Below are 25,452 nucleotides of genomic sequence, written 5' to 3'. Positions count from 1 at the left end.
ACTATAGTCACCAAAACAACTTAAGCTGAATGAAGCCGTTTTTGTGTATAGATCATACTTCGGAAAGCCTACTGCTTAATTCTCTGCCATTTAGGAGTTAAATCACTTTTATTTCTGTCCATGCAGCCTTAGCCACACCTCCTTTGGCTGTGACTCACACAGCCTGTATAAAAAGGTTTCATTTTTAATTAGATGTTAACCTACTTGAGAAGTTTTCATCCCCTGCTCTGTAAATTGAACTTTAATCACACACAGGAGGCCCCTGCAAGGTCTAGCAGGCTATTAACTTTATTATTATTAGAGTTTTGTTTATTGCTGACATAAATTATTTATTGTATAATGCTTTACATTGCACAGTGAAAACTAAAGATCCGGTATTATTAACTAACTCTGCAATGTAAAGCATTGCAGTTTTTTTTTTTTTTAGAAACTGTCAGGTTTACATTGCAGGATTAAGTCTACCAGGCCTCTGAGGCATTGACTTAGTAAAACTTAATCATGTGACGTGGAAGCCCCATAGGAAAGTATTGGTTCAATCCTTTCTTTTAGGAAAGCTTGGATGCGAGCGGCACTCGCCGCGCATGCACATCAACTCCCCAATGCTCCTCTATGAGGAGAATTGGATTGGTCCGTCATAAAGAATGCTATGTCTCCTCCACGACATTGTGGAAGGTGGAGATTTAATTATTATATTTTTGCACACATGGGCGGGGGGGGGGGAGGGGGGGAAGACATATCTAATTGGGGACAGGGACACTAAAGCATTAGGTATACAGCCTATAACAAAACAGCCTAAACAACTAAAAATATCGAACATAGAAATAAAAAAAAATAAAAAAAACAATTTCTAAAAATATATAGAAGAGAGAAAAACGAAATTAATAATACAATTATTAAACAAACAATAGACACAAGCTAAGATAGAAATGGAGCTTGCCTTTTCCTTTGCCAATATTGTCAAGTGTAATAAAATACATAAGACAAAGTAGTCCCTAGAAAAACTAGATCAGAAAGAAAGAAAAGAAAAACAGATTCTAAAAGAGGAATAGAAGATAAAACAATAGGAGAAAGGTAAATCCGAGCCATTTTTCAGCACACTATAGTTAGGACATGCTGACACGTCCTAACGCCATCAAAGTGTTAAAATTTGCAGTTCTGTTGCCAACTATCCACATCTCATTGTGATTCCTTCCACATGACAGGATACTACCTACATACTACTCTTGCTCCCTAGTAAATTAATAAGTAACCTAACAATTGATCTGTTTGTTCCTTCTAGAATTCTGAAACAATACAGTCATCCTAATATTGTGAAGTTAATTGGAGTCTGCACACAGAAGCAACCGATATACATAGTGATGGAGCTGGTCCAGGGTGAGTTATCATCTCCAATGTGAAGAAGTACATAATGCTAAGTGGTGGCATTATCATGTGCATCACAACTCTTTGCATAGATATGGAAGGAGGTGTAAATGACTGGAACCAAATTAAATACAGACAAAATGTATTCAATGTCCTGTTAGACATCATTAGATACTGAGAATACAAGGTGACTTAGCATGAGTTATCATTAGGGAGTCAGATTGGGTGAATATCTCCTGGCCTAAAATGTTAGTTTTATATTGATATATTTTACATTATATAATTTGATTGGCAGTAGAACTGACAAGAGTCCAAATCACTTCTAATGGTGACATAATGATGACAACTTGATCATGCTCTCCTCCTTCAAACTCTTCAATCACTCGGTCTCTGTGACTCTGTCCTCTCTTGGTTTTCCTCCTATCTCTCCCAACGCTCATTTAGTGTCTCCTTTTCCAAGGATACCTCCTCCCCTCGCCCTGTCTCGGTTGGAGTTCCCCAAGGCTCTGTCCTTGGTCCCCTTCTATTTTCTCTTTATACTGCCTCTCTTGGAAAACTTATTGCCTCTTTTGGATTCAACTACCACCTGTACGCTGATGACACTCAGATATACCTCTCCTCACCGGACCTCTCCCCGGCCGTCCTGCAACGTGTCACTGCTTGCCTCTCTTCCATCTCTGACTGGATGTCGTCACGCTTTTTTAAACTTAACCTCTCTAAAACTGAACTCCTTGTCTTTCCTCCTCCTAATACTGATCCTCCTCTCTCACTCTCCCTTCAAGTCAGTGATATCCACATAAGTCCATCCCTACAAGCGCGCTGTCTTGGCGTCATATTTGACTCTGGTCTCACCTTTGAGTCTCACATCCAGTTTGTTGCCAAGTCCTGTAGGTTCCAACTCAAAAACATAGCCCGCATCCGCTCGAATAAATAGAAATTTGCCATGAAGGATTCCATAGATTTTTAAGGGAAGGACAGCATTCAAACACAGTACGTTAAATTAATATAGCTTGTTCAAAGCACTTTCAGTACAATGGGGGTGATTTATCAATGTGTCATGTCCTGAAAAGCTGTGCAAAGTTCTAAAAGTGGACAATCACCATGGAAACCAATTGCAGGTACTCTCTATTGTTTGTTACTCCACCTCTACAAGTTTACACAGCTGTTCAGTTCACAGCACTTTGATAAATCTCTCCCATTGTGCTGTATAGATAACAGAAGTACCTTTTTTATATTATACTTTCAGAGTTATTCACTTAAGTAAGAATGCCTGGCAACTCAAAGTGAAGTTAAAGTCAATTTCTAAATTTAGGCCTAACGTCAAATTAGAAAAATTCTCCATGTCAGTTCTTGTATTCCTGTCCATCGGTTCCTTGTGGACGCTACCTTGCTTTTCTGTCCGGTCTTCTTTAGCTCTTGGTATTTCAGCTGTCAGCTGCCTCGCGCATGTGCAAGAGTACAACACTGTGGTCTAGACTAGGGAGACAGAACCTTTTCCCCCTTGACCGTCACAAGTAACAGCTGGGGGCTTGACAAAAGGTATCTAAGGGGCTAAGACAAAATAGTTCTTAGTTTGTCCCTCCTTTGTCTCAGTAAATCTTTTGACTGCTTTAGAATTTCGGTGGAATTCCAACACTGTTAATGTGAGTATTTCATAAAGAGTTTATGTTAATGAAATACTAATTTCCAGGTGGGAGGTTGTGACATTCCCTTTCTAAATCAGTATTCTTCTGCAATGCAGGTGCTGATGGGTTTGGATTTTTTGTGTTTCTCTTTAGGTGGCGATTTTCTAACCTTCCTTCGAAATGACTGTCCTAAACTAAAGGTGAAAGATCTGATCAGAATGGTGGAGAATGCTGCTGCTGGGATGGAGTACTTGGAAAGCAAGCATTGCATTCACAGGTACAAATAATTTATGATAAATCCTTTTGGTGTCAAAAAATGGTGCAATAAATGAACCCTTCTGTATTTTAAATACCCCCTTAAGCCCTTAAGGACACATGACATGTGTGACATGTCATGATTCCCTTTTATTCCAGAAGTGTGTAAGGGGTTAAAGAACACTCCGGTCACCATAACAAGTTCATCAAAGTTAAGTTGTTGTGGTGCCAGGAGACCCCCAGGCTCTTTCTTACCTGAAGGGGCTAGACATTCTTGAATGGTTTAACCCCACAGGTTGCCTCCAGGGCCAGATCTCCAGTTACACCAGCGGCATCCTGCTTCTGAAATTGAGTTTCAGGAAGTGCGGAGTGGTGCCGAGCAGGGGCGCTGCTGACTGGGACTTTGCACTTCCTAAAACTCAATTTCTCTAACTAATTATTCATTAGTGATCTTCCTCATTTATTTTTTTGTTTTAACTCCTGGCAGGGATCTTGCTGCTCGCAATTGTCTAGTGACGGAAAAAAATGTTCTTAAAATCAGTGATTTTGGAATGTCCAGAGAAGAGGAGGATGGGGTGTATGCGTCCACTGGTGGAATGAAGCAAATCCCTGTGAAGTGGACAGCGCCGGAGGCTCTCAATTATGGTAAAAAAAAATATATCAAATTTAAATGTCTGGAGATGATCTACAAACACAAACTGTCCCAGGTCAAAAGTGTTCAATGAACAATTCCTAGATTTTACTAGTAACATGACGTAAAGTCATGATTTTATTAAAGACACGGAGGCGAGTATTATGCATATCTCTTTCTTTATTTCCTCAGCAGCAAAGATAGAGGAATATAAATATTATCAAAATGAAAGAAAAAACTGTACAGGCATAACGAGTAGCCAATCACATAACAGAGGAAGTAGCTATATAAGTCCTGTGTCTCCCACAATCCCCCTCTTTCTTGCGCAACCGAAGACCAGGTAAGATAAACGATGTCCCACTTGATCCAAACAGGAAACGGGAAACAAAACGAGGACTTCAAGCTAAAAAAGATAGAAAAATATGGTAATTTCCAAACTCAAACTGTAGACTTACCAAACATAAACGTGAGGGATCTACATGAAACATGATTCTGAAATAGAATATATACAGGATTAGAAATCAATATAAAACTGTCAAATCATCTAAGCATGATAAAAACTGCACAGTACAAAAAACATGAACTCAATACAGACCTAATTGCCCACGTACTTGTATTGCATCGAAGCATCTCCAATCCCAAATCCACACCGGGAGGGTGGGAGGGAATAATACTCGCCTCCGTGTCTTTAATAAAATCATGACTTTACGTCATGTTACTAGTAAAATCTAGGAATTTTATTAAAGACACGGAGGCTCCTATTATGCAAGTTTAAAGCTGTGCTATCACCTGAGATGCGACGTGTTCAATTGGTCTGAAATAGAAGTCTCTGAAGGTCGACTCTCGGGACCAGTCCGCTGCGCGCATGATGTCCTCTAGGCGGCAACCAACCGTGGATGCCTTCGAGGCCATAGCACCCCTTACAGAATGAGGCGTAAAGACAGATGTGTCTATACCCGCTAGGGATAAAAGCCAACGAATCCAACGCGCCAGCGTCGGAGTCGATACTGGGCGATGAGGAGCCTTAAACGAAATGAATAGGGGATGGCGTTCAGATGAGCGCACCGCACAAGTAGCCTCTAGATAGGCCTTCAAACAATCCACCGGGCAGAGCGCCGGACACAACGGGAATCTAGGATATACGAAGGATTTGGACGCCGACTTAGTTCTCCTAGATATGGTGAAAGTAACGCCATCCGGCGTAAACACAAAGGCACCCCAGTCAAGAGCCCTAACATCGGAGACTCTCTTACAAGAGACCATGCAAAACAGCATAACCATCTTGGAGGATAGTTGTTTAAGAGTCAAGTCCTGGTTAGGGTACCAATCCGACAGAAAACGCAACACAATGTTGACGTCCCAAAATGTCGAAAACCGCGACCTAGGCGGACGGACGAAGCGAATACCCTTGAGAAGACGGCATACAAAAGGATGTTTGCCGATGGGTACACCTTCCAAACCACCATGACCGGCCGATATGGCCGATCGAAAAACATTGATAGTCCTGTACGCCTTGCCTGAGTCGAACAGGGCTGTAAGAAACCCCAGTATCAAATGGAGAGGGGCAGATATGGGATCCACTGCCCGTTCCATGCACCAATCAGACCAAGACTTCCATGCAGCTCGGTAAGCTGATCGTGTGCCCGGAGCCCAGGCGTTATCGAGGAGCAAGAGAGTCGACTGTGGAACGTCAGGGACAAGCCAGCGTCCCCTGAAAGGAACCATGCTACCAGGGGCAACTGGTGCTGGAGCACCAATTCGTGCGAGTTCCCATCCGGATCCAGAAGGAGGTCCTGGAAGTTCGGCAACAGACGAGGGAAGTCTATGGACAACTCCATCAGACGAGGGAACCACGGCCGTGATCTCCACAGAGGGGTGATCAGGGTCAGACAACAGTCGTGGCGAACCAGCTTCGAGATCGTACGAGCGATCATGTTGAATGGGGGAAAGGCATACAGGTGGCCTGGAGGCCATTCTTGAAGAAAGGCATCCGTCGCCACTGCCGCCGGGTCCGGTCTCCAACTGAAGAACCTCGGTAACTGAGTGTTCAGTCGAGATGCGAACAGGTCCATCTCGAACCGACCCCACAGCCTGTTTAAGCTTTGGAAGACCGAGGCGTGCAAATGCCAGTCTCCCGAGTCTCTCAAATGTCTGGAGTTCCAATCCGCACCTGAATTGTCCAGACCCGGAATGTGTTCCGCCGTCACCGAGACGTTGTTTAGGAGGCAGAACTGCCAAAAGTCCTTCGCCAGCAGAGCCAACATTTTGGACTTGGTTCCGCCCAAGTGATTTATGTATCGGACTGCCGATACGTTGTCCAATTTGAGGAGAACACAACAGTTCGCCTTTCCAGGGGTAAGGCTGCGAATCGCAAAGGCCCCCGCCAGGAGTTCCAGGCAGTTGATATGTAACGACCTCTCCGCGTCGGACCATCTGCCCCCCGTGGAGATGTCGCCACAACGAGCCCCCCAGCCGTGCAAGCTGGCATCTGATTCTATGACCACGTCCGGAACGGAACCGAAAATTGCTTTTCCGTTCCAGGCTTCCATGTGTGCCAACCACCATACCAGCTCGTCTCTGGACTCCTCGTCCAGACAAAGTCGGGATTCGTACGATCGACCCGAACGTAGGTGCGACCCCTTGAGCCGTTGGAGAGCCCGGTAATGTAAGGGGCCTGGGAATATCGCCTGAATGGAGGAGGCCAGTAGGCCGATGATCCTCGCCAACTGCCGGACTGACAAGTCCGAAGCGCGAAGAGCTCGACGGAGCTCCTTCTGGATGGCTTTTATCTTGGATTCTGGTAAGTACAGGAACTGCCGCACGGAATCCACCTGGAACCCCAGGAACTCCATAGACTGGGCGGGTGTCAGGACCGATTTGTCCCAGTTTACCAGAAAACCTAGGTTCTGTAAGAGGTTGATCGTCCAGTCTAAATGCCACTTCAGGCATTCCAACGACTGTGACATGATCAGGATGTCGTCCAGGTAAATAATTAGTCGAACCCCTCGGGTACGGAGGAACGACACCACCGGCTTCATAACCTTGGTGAAACACCAAGGAGCCGAGGAGAGGCCGAACGGAAGGCATGTAAAACGCCAACGCCGTCCGTGCCAGGTGAAGTGCAAGTAGTCCCTGGATTCTATCGCTATTGGAACCGTGAAGTACGCATCCTTCAGGTCCAATTTGGCCATCCAATCCGACTGTCTCAGAAGGTCTCTGAGACAATGGATGCCTTCCATCTGGAAATGTTGGTAGCGTAGGAAGGCGTTGAGAGGGCGAAGGTTTATCACTGGGCGGACACCGCCCCCTTTCTTGGGTACAAGGAAGAGATTGCTCGTGAAGCCTGGAGTGGCGAACGGCAATTCTTCGATGGCGCCCTTTGAGAACATCTCCGCGACTTCCGCGGAGATCATCGCGTCCTGCTCCCGTGGGAGGGACAATTCCCTGGGGGTATACGTTTGGACCGGCAGGGAAACAAAATCTAGTTGGTAACCCTTTACGCATTGCAGAACCCAAGCATCTGAGGTAATAACTGCCCACCTTGGGTAAAATAAGGCTAGCCTCCCCGCCACCCGAACCTGATCGAGAAGGGAAGAAGGGGTACTCACCATAAGGGCGTCTGCCCGACGACCCACCACGGGGGTATCTAGAGCCCCACGATCTCCCTCTAGCCGGGAAGAAAGGAGGCGTTTTCGGGTCCTGGAGCCCTCGGGAGGGGAAAAAGGAACCTCTGTTGGCCCTGAATGAGCCTCGGAAACCACGGCCGGGAGGACGGTTCCTGCTACGCCCGGCCCCACCGAAAACCTTGGGCGCGAAGACGCGCTTCATATTAGCCTGCGCCTTGTCAATAGCCGTAAAGGTTTTTACATAGGACCCCATGTCCTTCACAAAGGATGTGCCGAACAACATCCCCTCATCGGCTGAGTCAGGTTCAGCTACGGTCATAGCAGCCAGCTTAGGGTCTATTTTCAAGAGAATAGCCTTGCGTCTCTCGGAAGACATGGCCGTGTTGGCATTCCCCACAAGGCATATAGCTCGCTGGACCCACCCGATGGCCACATCCATATCTAGAACTGAGTCGCCATTACGGGCTGCCTCAAGGAGCTCGTACAGCTTAGACAGGGGGCCCAGCGTATCCAGAATTTTATCCTGGCACCCTTTTAGGGAGTGATCAAGACCCTTTTTAGGCTTCCACCCAGACTTATTAAGAAATTGGGCAATCTGAGGGTCCACTTCAGGGGTCTTACAGGCAGCGCCAGGGAGGGAAGGTCGTGGGCATTCGGCACGCAATTTATTGCGGCCTTCCTTTGACAGAGGTGTGCGAATCCTCTTAGCCACATACTGGGCGATATGGTCCGGAGGGACCCATTCGGCAGACCGCGGGTGACGCAGGTCGTCCGGGTCAAACAGGGGGTTCCCCTGTGGGTCTAAAAGCCCTTTTCCATTATCCCCAGCGGGGTCTGGCACTTTTCTACGGGGGACGGCAGAGGACCCAGAAGGGGTTACACCCGCAAGGGGTTGATCCTCACCAGACTCGTCCTCCCCATAGGAGTCATATTCCATAACCTCGGAATCATTGTCCACACTCCGGTCGGTATCCGACCCATCATCCAGGGCTCTAGCCCGTTTCCACAATCTAGCCTTTTTAGCCCGGCCAGGGGCTCTTGTGCGCGTGGGATGCGCGCTATCTGCGACCGCCAGAGGCGTGTCAATCATGACAGGCAAAGCCTGCATCGAGGAGTGGGACCCGATATGTCTAGCCTTTGCCTTTGCCTTACGGGCACCCGGCACAGTTAGGGCAGGGGAGGGGGACCCCACACTCAGAGGGTTAGGGGCAGCCATAGAAGGCAAGAGCACAGACTGAAGGGACTGGGCAAAAGAGGATGAGACAGTCCCCATAGCGGAGGCAATAGCCTTTTCAAGGGAGGAAGCCATAGTAGCTTCTAACAGGGCCTGGAGCTCCTGAGAGGCCATAGCGCCCTCAGGATTATCTACTGGAAAATCCCCAGAGGGGACGGTAGGCCCATCCTTGCTATCCTGCATAATGAGGTATGAGAGAAGCAAACTGAATACTAGAAATGGGTTGATTAACCCAGCAGAACAGAGTAAAGCTAAACCTGATCGTTGGTGTAGTAAGGGGGCCCGTAGTAAAGGGACCGACCGCACGGCACAGCAGGGTGAAACGAATGATCGCCCAAAATGGCCGCCGCACGTGTCAGGGTGTGCCCGTGGACCGGCTCCAGGCGGGGGAAGGGGCGCGTGCACCTACCCGCGTGGGCAGCCCGCGAGAGGGGAAAACGAGCACACTCAGTCGCGTCCACAGAGAAAGGGGGCACGCGGCTGAGGTAGCGCCGAGAAGCGGCAGCAGGTGCGGTATGAGGGAAAAGCAGCCCGCGGCGGCGGGCAAAGCCCTTAGGGGGAACCCCCAAATACACCAACGATGTAGGTACTAGATAGTAATCAACAATAAATAAAACGACAATAATGAAACAAGCATAAGCAAAACATGAATCACAAGTAAACAGAATGCAATGAGTAGGAGAGCTCAAGTAAAATACTTAGCTGTCTGAGGAAGCAGCAAAGAAAGAGGGGGATTGTGGGAGACACAGGACTTATATAGCTACTTCCTCTGTTATGTGATTGGCTACTCGTTATGCCTGTACAGTTTTTTCTTTCATTTTGATAATATTTATATTCCTCTATCTTTGCTGCTGAGGAAATAAAGAAAGAGATATGCATAATAGGAGCCTCCGTGTCTTTAATAAAATTTTCTTTTTTTTTGTAAATCTTGTTTATTGAGTCATGAAAGTCAGCAATAATTAGGCTCGCTAGTCAGCAAGAAGTACAATGTTAACGATATAAGTCATAAAAAACAAGAAGGTTCGTAAATCCAATATAATAACATTGTAAAAATTCACGTTAGGATCGTAAGCTCCAATGACTGGTGAGTTTATAAGTTCTGTGTTCCCTTTCCATAATTGGAAGTGTAGTATGTGAGCTTTGACCTAGAGTGATGTATCAGTGTATGTGAGCATGTATGTGTGTGTACTCGCAAAATACAGCAACTCTTGGTATTAACACAGCGAATGGTCGAGACCCATCAGTCTCAAACATGACCTAGGGTGTCTAGTAATAAATTGTCGCCATAGGAGGTATAGAGTAGGCTGTCTAGTAACTTATCAGAGTAGAGGAGACCCGCGGGTCCTGTTAGTAACTCCATATAAGCTCGAGCGAGTGAAGATAGGATGGTGAAGCACGGCCGGGAAGCCCACCAAACCGTCCGTTCACGTCATAGTGTCGTAAATGTGACCTTTTCTGTTTTCTGGGGTGTGTGTCTAAGAAGCTTCCACCCGTTTTAGGGTGCTTAGGTGCCCCTTTCTGCATAATTCGTTATCTGAGCGCTTATCACTCCAAGGTCAGGAAACCTCTGCTCACTGCTTACTTGTGCATGTACATACTGTATGTAGCCCATTTCTAGTACAGGCGCCGACTCTTCCCCCGTGACAGTCACTTGTAGCAGAGCTCGAGTATTGCCCATGATTCTCTTCCCCCACCTTCACCGTTGGATTACCCGTGTTTAGCTAGTACGTGTTGTCATCTGTGTTCTGCCGGGGGCGATTGTCCCTGTTATGCGTACGTGTAGTGGGCGCATGTCAATCTTGTTGTTATGGGGTCAGTACGGTGAATTAGGTCTCAACCAGCCTGTTAGGCAGCCAGGGCAAGAAGAGTCCCTGACGGTTGCACGGATGGTCAGGATCTGCTGTCTTTTGTCAAGCCCTAGCCCCTGAGTCTCCGTCCGTTTACGTCATCGTCACTCATTAGCCAAATTGTGTTGTCTGTCTTTCCTGTATTCGGTCCGTCTGGCCCCGTTCCCAGGTACACCGGGCCCCGGTGGTCTGTAAGATGGGGGTGAGAAAGGGAATCAAAGGGTAGGGAGCATTGGTACCCGAGCAGTGTTTCCCCGAGTGTCCACCTCTTGCGGGTACCTGGCAATATATAAAAACCAAGGCGCCCACATTTCCGCATGCTTGGTTCCCCGACCCGTTATGGTGGCATGGGCTTCCTCTGCCCCCTGGATATCTTCCACCCTGCGGATCCATTCTTGTCTAGTAGGCACCGTATTCGTCTTCCAGTGGGCCGGTATGTTGGCCTTTGCGGCATTAAGCAGGTGTCGTAATATTGACTTCTTGTACACCGAGATGGGTTGAGTTGAGATGTGTAGCAATGCCAATTCCGCGTTCCATTCTGGTATGTCTCCCAGGATAAGTGTCACCGTGTCCTTGATCGTGTCCCAGTAGGGGGTGATATCCCTGCACTCCCACCATATATGCATCACCGTGCCTCGATTTTATTCCTTATTTTGAGGATGTGTTGCATATCCTGTGTTCGGCTAGTGGTGAAAACTTCAGAACACATATAAATAGTATTTGATATGGGAACTTCAGCTAAACATTATTTCTCCTCCTCATTTACCCCTAAACCTGCATTTCAGTTACCACTAATATAACATCAGAGTTATTCACTAAATGTAAATTGTTGGAAATTGAAAGTGAACTCAAAGACAACTCTAAATTTTGAGGCTAAATTAGCCAAATTAAAAAATGTATTCTGAACTTACTTAAAATTCCTGAGAATTCACACTTTAGCTAATTACCCTGTAAGTATTAAAGATATGCACTATTTGGCCAAACATACAAGGACACCGGACCATCAAACCTGTATGAGCTTTTGTATATCCCATGATATTTGCTGGATTTTATACACCAGTTAGCAATGTTGAGGCTGAATTCAGTAATTAGCAGTTGTGACCACTAGACTTTTCACCTGTGCTGAACAAATTGAATTCCTGTTAATCTATGCCTAAACTAAACGATCTGTCTGGCATTTACGTGACAGATTGATTCGGGCGTAAATTAACAGGAATTTAATTTGTTCATCGTAGGTGAAAAGGATTTCTGCACAAGTCTACTAATTAAATGCTTTTGGCGGCACAGTGTATTTGCTTGATGGCAGTTAGGTAAGCCACAAATTCTGATTTATGCTCTGCATTGAGTACATGGTTATATACTTGGCATACACAAATGAAAAGGGAGTTGGAGATTAACTTACAAATGAGAAATGTTGACCTACATACATTCTCCAGGTTTGCTTTCAACTTACAAAACACATGTTAGTGTCTAGTGAATACACCCATACATGTTTAGTTATATAAGGAGAAACTATACGTACGCTGGGATTTTAGATGTACATTAAATAAAATATATGACTTGATTGTATACTTTATTTAAAGGGAAAGAGTGATCTACATAAATGTGCATCTAACATTCTAATAGTAAAATGAGGATGTTGTAACATACCATTTAGGTTGTTCTCGTGGATTTTCTTGTATGCAGAAGTCCTGCCATTGAGATGGGAATAACATTTGCTTAATTTGGGTTTATTCATTAAAGGAAGTGCTTTATGTGTGATGAGTGTCCTCTGTTTTCATTTTACAAAAAGTGCAGATTTCATTATAATAAACTAACCTTGTTAACCCTCTCCCTTCCCCCAGCTGTCAATCGGACAACTTGTCCTGTTTCTTCCTGGTTTGGTTAACTCTGTGGAGCTAAACTCAAGAGGCAAGAGATTGCACAGTGCACCTGCCTTGCAAAGACTTCTCATTGAGTTGCATTGGGAAGTCTGTGATTGGACAGCCACAGAAAGTTTGTCCTGGGGAAGCGGGGGAGGGCATGCAAATGCTGCAGATTAGAGATTTGCAGATTTTGCCTGCCGTTTTTTTTTTTTTTTATGTACCCCTAATGAAAAAATATAGAATTAACTTCACACATGTTTTCACTAAGGGTATATGTACTGTATAATGATTTTTATTTTATTTGCATTTAGTGAGTGGAGTGTCCCTTTAATTATGGAATTGACCTCTGAATTTTTATGTTTTAGGGCTAAATAGCCAAACTGGAAAAACCCTTCAACTCATCAATTCTTTCCCTTGTCAATTGTTCACAGTTCCTGGCATAGGAAATATCCCTACCAATGCTTTCACTCAATAGATTCAATGTAGCAAAATACCATTACTATAATGTTACATTTCTTCATTCTGATGATTATGTATGTGATTTGTTTTATTAATAGTTACTTTGACGGAGTGACAGATGGTAATAGATTAAATAATCTGGTGTGTTTCCAATGGTGTTGATCTATGCCATCTGTGGCGTGTTCGTATCTGTATTGCAGGGCGGTACACTTCAGAGAGTGATGTGTGGAGCTTTGGGATCCTGCTGTGGGAAGCTTTCACTCTTGGTGCTGTTCCATACGCTACCATGACCAACCAGCAGACCAGGGAGGCAATAGAACAGGGTAAGTGTCTCTGAACATGACAGGAGATAGAAGAATGCATGCAGTCAGAGAGAGACGGCTGTAATCAGAATGGTGATATTAGCGTTTACATGTAACCAGTCGGCAATTAGATATATGATAAGTATTTTTTATTGAAGCACATTTCATAATTGGTTTAACTGAGTGCCAGACTAATGCAATCACAGGTACAAACTACAGGGCAGGATTAAGTTCTGCAGAGTTCTACAGAACACATAATGGTCTTATTAAAAGGGAACAGTCACTTCACTGGAAAATACACCAAGAATTAAAAAAACTCATCACGCAGTCCCCTATAACTTGTTATTCCATTACATCTGATTGAATTGGTTATAGTGCCTGGATTCTTCTGGAGCTGTCCTCCCATTCAGTGTTTATTGATATCCAAATGCCTTATTAGACAACAATCTAATTCAATTTAAGACTTCAAAACGTTTAAACCATTTTAAGTACGGTATGTAGAAAGGGAAAGAGTATTGGGAGATGTATTCTAGACCTTATAATGATTGGGCTAATGGAAAGTCCTCCAAAGAGGTGCAAGTGGCACATTATACTAGCCAAAATCATTAAACCAGAGGAACAAAATGTTGAAGCTGGGATCAGTTACATCGAATCAGATAGTCAGACAAAGTCACATCTTAACAGCTATAATACAACATACGAAATGGCACGGTAGGAAACATGGTTTCAGCTTTTATAGACCAAATTCAGTTGTAATGTTTAATTTGGCCATACATGGAATTTGGCACGGCCGCCTTCGCTACAGCATTAATAGCAATCACAGTGCCTAGGGAGCAGCAGTATGTGGTAAGTGCCCCTACCTTATGTCACAACTTTCAGGATAGAGCCATATACAGCAGTATGTGGGTTCCTACAACTAAATTTATTTTTCAAATCTTACAATCACATTTTGTTAAAGGGACACTATAGTTACCAAAACAACTTTAGCTTAAAGGGACACTGTAGGCACTCAGACCACTCCAGCTCATTGAAGTAGTCTGGGTGCAGTGTCCCTATTGCCCTTAGTGCTGCAATGTTAAACAATGTCTACCAGACAGCCACTAGAGGGCTTCTTGGTTTGAAACTGACCTTTGGTCCAGTATCTGCGCTGGACCTCCAGCATCAGATTTTTCCCCATAGGAAAGCATTTGCCGAGCATACACATTAGAGCCCACGTGTCGGAGGAGGAGGAGCTTTTTAACCCTTTATTCACTGGGGAGTAGGGCGCACGAGGAACAGGCAGGGGGAGCGATAGTGCTAGGAATACAGCTTTGTATTCCTGGCACTTTAGTATCCCTTTAATGAAGCAGTTTTAGTGTATAGATCATGCTTCTGAAGTTTCACTGCTCAATTCACATAAAATAATGATTATAACAAGAACAAAACGTCTTTATGGATTATAAATCATACAACACACCTAACCTTCCCACATTTGGTTGTATATGCAGTATTTCCATTTTAGATCTTATTGCATTTTTAGATTGACTTGTTCATTCTGTTTTAGGTATCAGGTTGCAATCCCCAGAAATGTGCCCAGAAGAGATCTATAAGCTGATGATGCAATGCTGGGAATATGATCCAAGAAAACGGCCCAGCTTCAGCGTTGTACATCAAGAACTTTTCAGTATCCGCAAGAGATATCGATAAGTGTTCGATTGAGACAGAAAGCTCTGCAATGTCATTGGATTGTCCTCTACAAAGAAGAGGTCCTTTCAGCCATCCTAATAGTGGGAACCACGTTTCATTTTCATTGAACTTCTCATATTGAAGCTGTCAAGGACAGAAGCTATTAAAGTGCCATTACTGCTGTGGGCAGGACAAGACATTTTATCTGACCTAGCATGCTTCAATATAAACCTCTTTGAGTTATACCTCTTCTTCTTTTGCGTAATTTTGGACCAAAATGTAATGTCTAGTGTTTTTTGAAGTGTCCTTGAAAAATGGCCACTTAAATCACTGCATCTAAAGGTCCACTGCTTAGAACCAGAACTCAGTGTAAATGAACATGGAAAAAGGTTCAGGAATTACATAATCCTCATTGTTTTTCTGGATATGAGTTTTACTGCATCAAAGAATTCAAAGAGCATTGAAAATTGTAACGGAGGATCTATGGGCTCTATGTGTACATCTACATGCATGTATGCACTGCTGGTTAACATTTTAATCACATGTGCTATTAGCGGCTCATAAGCAGAAATTCTGTGCCCCCAAAAGCTATAAAATGACTCTGTGATTTTAAATTACTTAATCTTTTCAATATAGCTCACTGATAAATGCTATACCTGTGTCTGCACTCTTTGCACAGTGCCAGTATCAGTGTAAATCAATATCATCTAATCAGCGAGACTGATAATCAAGTGTATTCTTTTCATTTTTCCCATTCTGTTTACAGACAGACCTCTGCTAATGCACATCTATTTAACCTGTTCAGTACTAGGTCTAGCTAAATCACTAATTGTTGCAGTTCTGTTATGTCACTGGTTCTGAATTGATTACCAGATAGGGCTGGACGTGCAAAATGTGTGTTTTTGTTTCATGATATGCTAAAAATACTACCGTTATTTCTTTTTAAAAAACATGAATTAATCATGAATTCTTTCATGAAAGCATCATATTGACTTCATGCCTGATGCTTATGAAAGAGCTAACATATATAAACTTCTGATCATCTGATCCTGGGGCCTTCAGATCAAAAGGCAAACAGTATCTACAGACATAAAGGATCAGCTCTTCTCTGCAATTCTAGATACAAATATTAAGAGGGGCTGAAGGGGGTATAACAGCTGAAACACAAACTTATTAATGTGATTCTAAGGAACAGAGAATAATAAATAGACAAAAAATGTATTTGTATGGAAATTGCAGCCAGATTTACATCTAAATATAATTATAAAGAATTTTGATGCTATATTCCCTTGAAGCAGATTATACTGGGAAACTCCTTTTGTTCTTGTATTCTTTAACCACTCAAGGACCAATTGTATCTCATGCTATGCAATGCAATGGTTCTTGTAGGTCCTTATAAACGGCAATGAGCTGGGGCACCTCTGTGAGACCCGGTGAAAACGGGTAGGAAATGTCATGTTTTAGTAAGGTCTTTAACCCCTTAAGGACCAAACTTCTGGAATAAAAGGGAATCATGACATGTCACACATGTCATGTGTCCTTGAGGGGTTAAGGAACAAGTCTGTTAGGTGAAAGGTCACCATTAGTCCAGTGGTGTTTCAACACATTTCTTAAATGGTTACTCCAAGCACCATTTATTGATTTGAAGTAGTCAAGGTTTCGCTGCACATACAGAGTTCAACCTTTCTGCTTCTGGAGGTGTAACTCCACCTCCAACAGTGTCATTAACTAGGTCAGAATTACAGTTGTGGGCGGGCTAATGTCAATTATGTGCAACTTTCATTGCACAGAATGTCAGCCATTGGCTGAGAGTAGTCAGTTGACACTCTCAGCCAAAGAATGTTGATGGCCGCTGCTTCTGGCTTTTGAAAAACTGCCAAAGCAGGAGGCTCGTCACCAGCCAACCATGGAGCATCAGAGCCTGACGGAAACCCAGGTGAAGGGGGCAAATGCTTGCTAAACAGTTTGCCCCATTACCGAGGAACAGGGCCAGAGTACTCTTGACAATATAACCACTAACTACAGCAGGCTGTAGCGGTTATGGTTTTTGGGGTAACATTTTAAGCTGTATATTTACCATTGTTGCTGTTGCCGATCCTAAAGACAACTAAAAAAATAAAAACAGAACACTGAAGCAATTTAAATTGTGCTTTATTATTAATGATTCCAATAATAATTATAGTGTTTGCTTTAAAAAAGCATCCAGATCATAAAAAAAACCAATATCTATATTTAGTGTTCTAACTATGAAGTATCCTTCCTGCTATGAAGTATTCCTTTTCTAAAATTTCAACAAATTGATCAGAAAATTCATAAAACCTAATTAAACTGATCTTCTGCTCAACTTTGTTAGAGGTAGGCTTTAGAGCACTCTAACTTCCATAATATTATTGGAATGGTTATGGCGTTAGGAGCTTGTCGACATTGTTGCACTGGATTTTGTTGAACTCCTTTTGGTACCTACATGCCCTCCATCCCTCATCTGCTGCTTGAATAATAGAGGTGAACTTTTACACTAGACTAGACCATCAACAACATGAGCTACAATGTATAGAGTGCCCATTGAATTCTAGCTAGTAGCTACGGGATGTAAGAATCCATGGCTTTACCTTTGAGCTGCACACTACTGCAGCAGAAGTGGATCCCATTGTAACGAAAATATACCCCAACACGCAGGATTCAACTCAACAGAAGACAACACAGAGGGGAGATACGCCTACCGGACCTTAGAATGGCCGGACTCGACGTATATGAGAGGAGTACAGAGTCAGGAGCGATCCGAGGTCAAGGGCACAAAGAGACAGTGTAAAGTAGGACTAGCCGGGGTCTGGTACACAGTAAACAGCAAGCCGGCAAACAGAACAGATAAGGATAAAGAGATAACGTAGTCAGAAACAAAGCCAAGGTCAATTACGAAGGAACACAACTGAACACAACAAGCGCTAAAGGGAGCTGAAACAGAAACCACGATAGGGCAAGGTACTAAGGGAAAAAGGTGAGTATAAATACCTTAGCAATTAATTTGATTGGCCCCTGTCATATCCACGCCCCCAAAAGGTGAGTGTATGGGGAATGTGGCATGACAGGGGCCAATGGGAGACCTTTTCCAATCTAGGCTCCCACTGATCCTTCAAGAGCGTGCCCGAGACCCGCGGCGCGCTCTTAGAGTCAGACGGGACACGTGACCGCTTCTCGCGGTCACTGCCCGCCTTTCTGCTACAGCCGTCGGATGAGCCACGTGTGGCTCGAGCCGAGGACCCCAGGCGGCCACTGGAAAGGGTAAGTACCGCTACACCCATTCACTCAATGGGAGTGGTCATGTTCCATTCCACCAGAAGATTCCACTTCTTGAGATTTGCTGGGCCAAATATTACCAATAGGTTCTCTGCATGTTCATCTTAGTGAATACCCAAATAGATATGGACATTAAAGAATATACCATTTATTATGATGTGTGCACAATGAGATCTAAATCCATAAATTGTAGATATATTATATTTGGTTTTATTTCAACTGGAAATTTTCGGAATGTTTTTGAATCAAATGATCAATTATTATACAGTAGAAAAAATATTTTAGGGAGGTGTTTTAATAGTTAAAACAAAATTGCCTTGTGGATTTTATCATTTTGTTGATATCAATACAGTGTAATTCAATGATAAAATTGTGGCAGTTATCATCTGCGTGTATTAATATTTTTTAAGTACCGTAAACAAGGTTATACGCTAAAGTGAAAATTCAAAGTGAATTTCAAATTAAAGACACAAATATTAGAATTTGGAAAAAAATCTCTAAGTCAGCTATGCTTCAAGGTCAACTACTTAGACCTCAAATTTGAAATTCACTTTAAATTCACTTAGACTTCTCACTTTAGTGAGTAACCGTGAAATTGTACTATCTGTGTCCAGTAATGCTGGAATAGAATGTAGCCTCTTTGTTGCCTCAATTGTTGTATAATCTTGAATTAAAGTCACACAAAGATATTACTTATCAGTCCAGCAGCATCTGTAAACCTCTTGTATAACACATTATAGTGATTATTGCATTGTAATAAATTATTTTATTTGAGATTAATTTATTTATGTTAAGAAACATATAATGAACTTGCTCAGTACAAACTCTCGCATTATGAGATAGTATTCCAATCGGTCTATACACTAAACAGTACGTTGCTGGCCAAGTTACAAAGTTTTGGACATTAGTCATGTTGTAAAATAATCATGAGTGAGACATTCTGTATTGTCAGACTTTTGTCACTTGTGTGACATTTTGAAATTGACAGCCTGACATTTTACATATTTCTTCCCGTTAGCATGCATTGCACTTAACTTATTCTTGGATTTTGGTTGTAGTTATTATGCATGTTTTATGTTTTTTTTTTTTTTCACTTTTCCAGAGCAGTTTAAAGATAGGGAATAAAACTAAGGGCTTATTGTCAGCTGATCATATAATGGTTTATCTGATGATGCATTATGCAAGGGTCATAGGATCAGACTGTTGGAGAGGTTTTGGATAGATCTTTATTTATATCAAATAGAACTGCTTCGAGTGAATGAAGAAGATTCAGGACAAAAATAGTTTTCTTATTCACTATTTTCTTTGAGGGGGACTAATGTACTGATGGGGTTTGTAGCCTCTTTTCATACATGCCATTAAGTTGGACTCCATCAGTAGGAGACTAGCTAGCTGGTGTGATGGTTTTTAATGAATAACATTTGTGCAGGGGTTATAAGAGGCGCAAAAAATATATTGTTAATAACTGGCGTGGACATTCAGTAGTGGGGATTGTAACTGAGTAGTTAACTCTGTTGATAGATGTAGCAGTGTACGGAGTGCAAGTAGAGTATGTAGTGTAGGGGGTTCAGTAATACCAATGAAAGCAGTGCATTAAATAAACTCTTCAAAGGGGAAAAATCCAGCAGTTGGCCTTCCCTTCCAGCGCTACCAGAGAGAGCTGCAACAGAGAGGTTACAATTTTCCCATGTTCCCCTATAAATGTCAACCAGACACTGAATAAAGGGGAGAACAGAACTAACCTTAGTGTGGACAATAAAGGATGTTTATACACATACGTCGAACAGAAAACATAAAATACCCAAACAGACTTTGCCCTCCCCGATTGTTCCTCGATTCTGCCTTTAGATAACCCAGGTTGCACTCTTCGATAATTGTCTCCAGCTTTGCAGCCTTGTCTTCGAGCACTTCGCGCTCTCAACTCCAGGGTATCATTCAATAGCTTCTGTGTAAGTTCGGGGCATTCCAGACACTGTTTAGTTTTTACTGGGTTGCCTCAATATCATAAGCTGCAAATGGGGGGATATCACAGCTACATTTTAAATTCATTTGAATGACGGGAGAAAAAAATGCCCTTTTGAGAGTAAATGTAGAGGAGGGGTCCCAGAGGTAAGAAACACCTTTAATAAATATGAAAATCAGGGTCAACGCTGCAATAGAAGAAAGAAAGTAAATGGATGTCCCTGTAGCGGCATTGCCACTACAGTAAGTGTTTAAACACAGACTGAAGGGCTCATTATAATATAACCCAGAGACAAGTACGACTTAGGAGCCCTCCAACTCCGTAAGAGCACCACCACTATCTGCCTTTCCCACGTACAACACCACACCTACCTACTTCTTGCCCAGCCGGCGAGAAGAGAGGAGCTCTTACCACAGACGTACTCAGCAGCCAAGCATATACGGCAGTTAATAGCCCACAAGACTCACCAAGCTGTTGTTATTGCATTATTTTACTTTAAAAATATAAAAATCATATGCACACACTGTCAATGTTATGATATTGTCATACCATGTCTGAAAATACAGGACTGCTCTGCTGTCGTGGCGAGACAGTCGCAATCTGTATATTCTTTGTGCAACAAAAATAAAGAATTAAAAAAAAAAAAAAAACACAGACTGATTAACATTAAGTAGCTACCAGAGTGCACATTCTAATGTCAAGAATGTAGTGAAAGTTTTTTGTTTTTTTTATACACAGTGAGTAAATCTTCATTGCGTTCCTGGCAGCCAATAGAGCGTGACTTGCTCCAGGATAGTGACCTTTTTGACCACATGACATGATGGGACCTGGTGGTAATGGATTTTTAAACAATGCTTCATCTAGAGAACATATAATTTTATGGTGGCTCTGACAGTGTTTAAAAATATCAATGCAATATCATAGCAAACTATGTTTTGTTTCCGTTTTTTGGATTTACTAGAACTTTATTAAAGGTGTACAAAACGTGCAACATTTTCAAAGGTGCTGGAATGCACAAAACATATTAATCTAACGTGATCATTCAATTTATATCGGCCATCAGTAATTGATATTCATGAGAAAATCGGGACCAATGCACGGCTCGGCCCTACTTCCAGGGCATGCACTCTTATTTAAACAGGATTAGCTAGTACTACTAGAGTGATAATCGCTGGTAATTCAAAGTAAATTTTAAATTTAAGGTCAAAGTAGATTTGTGTAACATTGACACTGCATCCACTATACACACTAAATCTGCTACACATACACTGTATCCACAACAAACACAGACACTGTATCCACTACACGCAGACACACACACACACACACACACACACACACACAGAGAAAGCATTCAATACACACACTGCATAAGATAATGGATGTAGTTGTGGTTATAGTGAGGGTAGAGGCAGCATTTAATCCTTGGACCCGGGCAGCACAATGTCTTGAGCCGTCCCTGCCTGGAAGATCCTGTCGGCATAGTGCAAATCCTAGCAAGCAAGTCTTCATTGAGTATCTCTTTTTCCCACTTTGGGCAAACTATTAACCAACTTGAATTGTTTTTGCAGGTTTTAAATTGTTGGCGCTTAAGTCATCTACTTATTTGTTTGATAAATTCTGGTTACAGGTCCTCTTTAAGATACATTGGATGAATTGAAAAAAAAAATGGCCCTTTAATTTCTTCCTTCAGTTTAAATAAAAGAACTATATAAAGAGACATTAATGGCAATTAATATATAATTCATAATAGTACAGCACTGAGTGAAACACAAAGTATGTGAGCATCAGGATCCCAAGCAGCTTGTTGGCAGACCACAAGGAGAAGGATTAAGATCCCAAAGAGCCCTACGCAAGTTACTGGTTTGAGGCCCCATTCAGTGTTCACACAGGGGTGGCAAATGGGGCCAATTTAATTATTGGTTCTGGACCCATGTCTAACTCCTGGGTCCAAGCAACCGCCAATGTCAGCTTATGGTTAATCCTGCTCTGAGATCACATACCTTTCACCCAAGAAAAGTGTTGATTCCCCTTTTGGGGTATCTGTCAAAGCAAAACTACTCCTTGACTGCCTTGGGATTCCATTGAAAGTCAAATTTGTCTTTTGATAAATTCCACTGATAGAGTGCCAGAAGCTGAAGAAGGTCCCTAAAAGGAAGATATCAGGACCCACAAAGGAGGATTTCAGGTAAGTTTATCTACCATTTGCTTCCCCCCCCCCCCCCCCCCCGCCGAATATAAAGCAGGCACATCACCCTCAAAAGGTTTTTGCAAAATATGCAAAGACCCTGAAAGTGTCAGAGCTTCTATACATTTTGAAACAAGGTATTAAAAGATATACATCAGACATTAAACTGGGAAACAAGTGGAATAATTCTGCAGGATGTATCAATGGGTCAAATTAATTCATCTAAATTTGGTATGAAAATGCAGAATTATGAAATTCCATTTTAGCATAGCAAGACATGTCTGAAGGACCGACAGAGCCAGGTAAGTGTCATGCTGTCTTTTAACAGGATGACAAGTAAAACAGGGACCATGTCAGTGGTCTCTAGACACAATAACCATTACAGTGTGCCATTGTGGCGCTTAGAATGTTCCTTTAATACTCGGTTTATTAGTTATAATAGTCCTGTACAACTATGATATATACAACTCGGAGCATTTTTCTTAGGCAGTTTGAATGAGTGATTAAATAAATTACAATCATTACAATACAATGCAGTTTTTTAAAATGGCTTTTTTTTTTTTTAAGTTCGCTGTAGGGACTGACACTATTGTTGTATCCATGGGAACCTCTCTAATACATGCACTATTTGCTGTGTTTACTAATAGGAATTAGAGAAACGTTTTATCTTTTCTGCTTCACACTTTAACCATAAATCTGCTGTTGGATATTAAATGGTTTATTCATCAGCCTGGCAATTCTAAATATTGGGCTTAAATAGCAAAATTGCAAAAAATAATCTGCAAGTCAGCTATTTTGACCGAAAAACATCCTTCTTTCACTTATCAATACTGCACAATTCACAGTTTAGTGACTAAAGCCCAACTGTGTTGCATGAAGCTGCATTAGTGCAGACCCCCCCTGCAATCATCCCTCCAGACCACTAGATGCTACCACATGCTGCAGGTTTGGTATTGATGCTGGAGCCTGGGAGAGCTCCTTTGTGCCCCTACCACTTTAAAAAAAAAAAAAAAAAAAAGAAAGAAAGAAAGAAGGATCAAGGACCTTGGAATATAGAGAAAGATAGAGATAGCAATAAAGGAAGTGAGGAGCTGCTTAGCCAGCCGTAGGGCCACCAGACAGAGATTAGCAGCCACAGCAACAGTACAGGGACAGGCTCCCGTGCCCAGGGCACCATGTGAGAGCCAGGGCATCCTGCTCCACCTCTTTATAGCCAGGGATGTACAATAGCCAGGGAGCTGTGAGGCTGCATCCATGCATATTTCATATGGACATGTCTTCCAGCCTGGTATAGCAGCAGTACATTGACATGTGAATTGGGAAGGAGGGAGGGGGAATGCATAGTGGCTGACTGGCAGCATATGGCTTCACTAAGCTTATCATTGCTCTTATTGTCAGCATTCCATTTGTTTTGCTGTTTGCTGGGGAAAGGCAGGCACCAGGCAGCTGTGGGTGTAACAGGAGGGGAGAGCAGAGATTGACACAGCAGGCAGGAGGACTGCCCTGGGCTGAGCTCCACCTTGCAAGCCCCGGTGCAAGTGTCAGAGGGAAGGAGGGAGGGCTGGAGCTGGGACCTGGCTGTTTTTTGGAGGGGATACCTGGCTGTGAATGAGGGGAGCCCCTATGTGGTCACTGAGTGTCACAGCCTCCCCCTAGACTGACTGCCCGAGGCCTGGCCTGATCTACCTTAAAAACAACGTGGAGCATCACAGGAAGCCCAGTCACTTCAGAACCAGGAGGGGGACATTCAGAGGTAATTGTACTCACTGTCATTACAGGCACCAGACCATGCACTGCATGGATTTACATCATTTTACTACATGTTAGCTAGTGAAGCTTGTTGTATTTACCAAACAAAGAGATCTAGTATTAATGCATTGTATATAGGAGTTAGGCAAATCCCTCTATATTACGATGTTTGTCATGTTATTGGTCTTGAAGGGGTTAAGGGGGGGAAAGACACATTGAAACAGACTGATCAGTGTCATTTATTCAATAAACCAAGGAATGGGGAGAACTGAGAAAGGAGACTACTGCATACTATAGGCCAAAATAGCTAAGGGGGGAATGCTGCTCATTTGTAGGATTGTTACTGTTCTGGACTATAAATAGGATTTGTCATGTGAGAAAATCACTGACAAATCGTTCTATTTATTTAGTTTTTAGTTAGGCACTCCCAATGCAGGATATTATGGGGGTACTCTGAAATCCAAAATACTGGCAACTCTTAAAAAAAGAGGTAATGCCAGAGCATGTATTATACACGATATGTTTGGTCTAAAATACCTTATTTGCCTGAATATGGCACGGTCCCTATCTAACTGCCTAAACGTTAATCAGGTCCTTCAATCACTGTTGGTTTATTTCTCAAAGGAATAAAACAAATTGAGGAAAAATGTGGCCATCCTGCTGTTATTAAGTCACGGTTGGTGTGATAGTCCACTGCCCTGTGTGCTGTAAGCAGGCTGAGAATTGGGACTACCTACTTGGCCACATCCGGGTTAGTGTTCTGTTTATGTGTTTATCCCTGATGAAATTGTTTAATCCTGATATGTTGTAAACACTGGGATTCTCTGTTGGAATGGAAGCGCCGGTCAATGTTCCAGAGTCATTATGATGGTAGACAAAAATCCACACAGGATTGCATTATATAGCATGTTGTAGATATATATATGTAGGATATAAATAAAGATATAGATGGATGGCTGTGCATTGCAGGTACATAGTAATGCTACAACAATGTTAAATGTTCTTTTAACTTTTTTTGTTTCTAAGTTGTCCGGTCAGAAATACTTAAAGATGCTTAAATTTGGCACCTGTATCTTGTTTCCTAAATCCTTAGATTAATTAAATAGTGTATTTCAATGTGTGGATCAATTCAGTACCATTTAAGTACACAGAGGTAATGGGTCACTCACTCTTCCCAGAGCCACTTATTGTGACCCATTACCTCTGTGTACTTAAAATACATGTGTGTGTATATACAGTATTACACTATGTACAGTTTTATATTTTACAGGTAACCAGAGACAAATTGTAAGATCCTCATTGATATAAGTATATCACATTGTGTGGTGGTGGTTTTAATTGCGCACCCTGTACTTTGTACTTGTTAGTACACTGACAGTGCTTGTTT

At 42.7% G+C, this 25,452-nt stretch overlaps 2 protein-coding genes across 2 annotated transcripts in view; both read left to right on the top strand.

The window, feature by feature from the left end:
* FES (FES proto-oncogene, tyrosine kinase) overlaps positions 1 to 17,019 on the top strand; it is a 137,679-nt gene extending 120,660 nt beyond the window's left edge. The window contains exons 15-19 of the mRNA XM_063448932.1: positions 1,280 to 1,374; positions 3,141 to 3,264; positions 3,730 to 3,887; positions 13,105 to 13,227; positions 14,750 to 17,019. Of these exons, the coding sequence (XP_063305002.1) occupies positions 1,280 to 1,374; positions 3,141 to 3,264; positions 3,730 to 3,887; positions 13,105 to 13,227; positions 14,750 to 14,892 (643 nt within the window). The 3' untranslated portion in view covers positions 14,893 to 17,019. The remainder of the gene's footprint in view (positions 1 to 1,279; positions 1,375 to 3,140; positions 3,265 to 3,729; positions 3,888 to 13,104; positions 13,228 to 14,749) is intronic.
* A 6,318-nt stretch (positions 17,020 to 23,337) lies between these two features.
* MAN2A2 (mannosidase alpha class 2A member 2) overlaps positions 23,338 to 25,452 on the top strand; it is a 60,318-nt gene continuing 58,203 nt past the window's right edge. The window contains exon 1 of the mRNA XM_063448930.1: positions 23,338 to 24,069. The gene's annotated coding sequence lies outside the window, so the exon portion shown is untranslated. The remainder of the gene's footprint in view (positions 24,070 to 25,452) is intronic.

Source organism: Pelobates fuscus, chromosome 3, assembly GCF_036172605.1.
Source record: "Pelobates fuscus isolate aPelFus1 chromosome 3, aPelFus1.pri, whole genome shotgun sequence".
Classification (NCBI taxonomy): Eukaryota; Metazoa; Chordata; class Amphibia; order Anura; family Pelobatidae; genus Pelobates; species Pelobates fuscus.
This window is presented reverse-complemented; position numbering and strand designations above follow the sequence as displayed.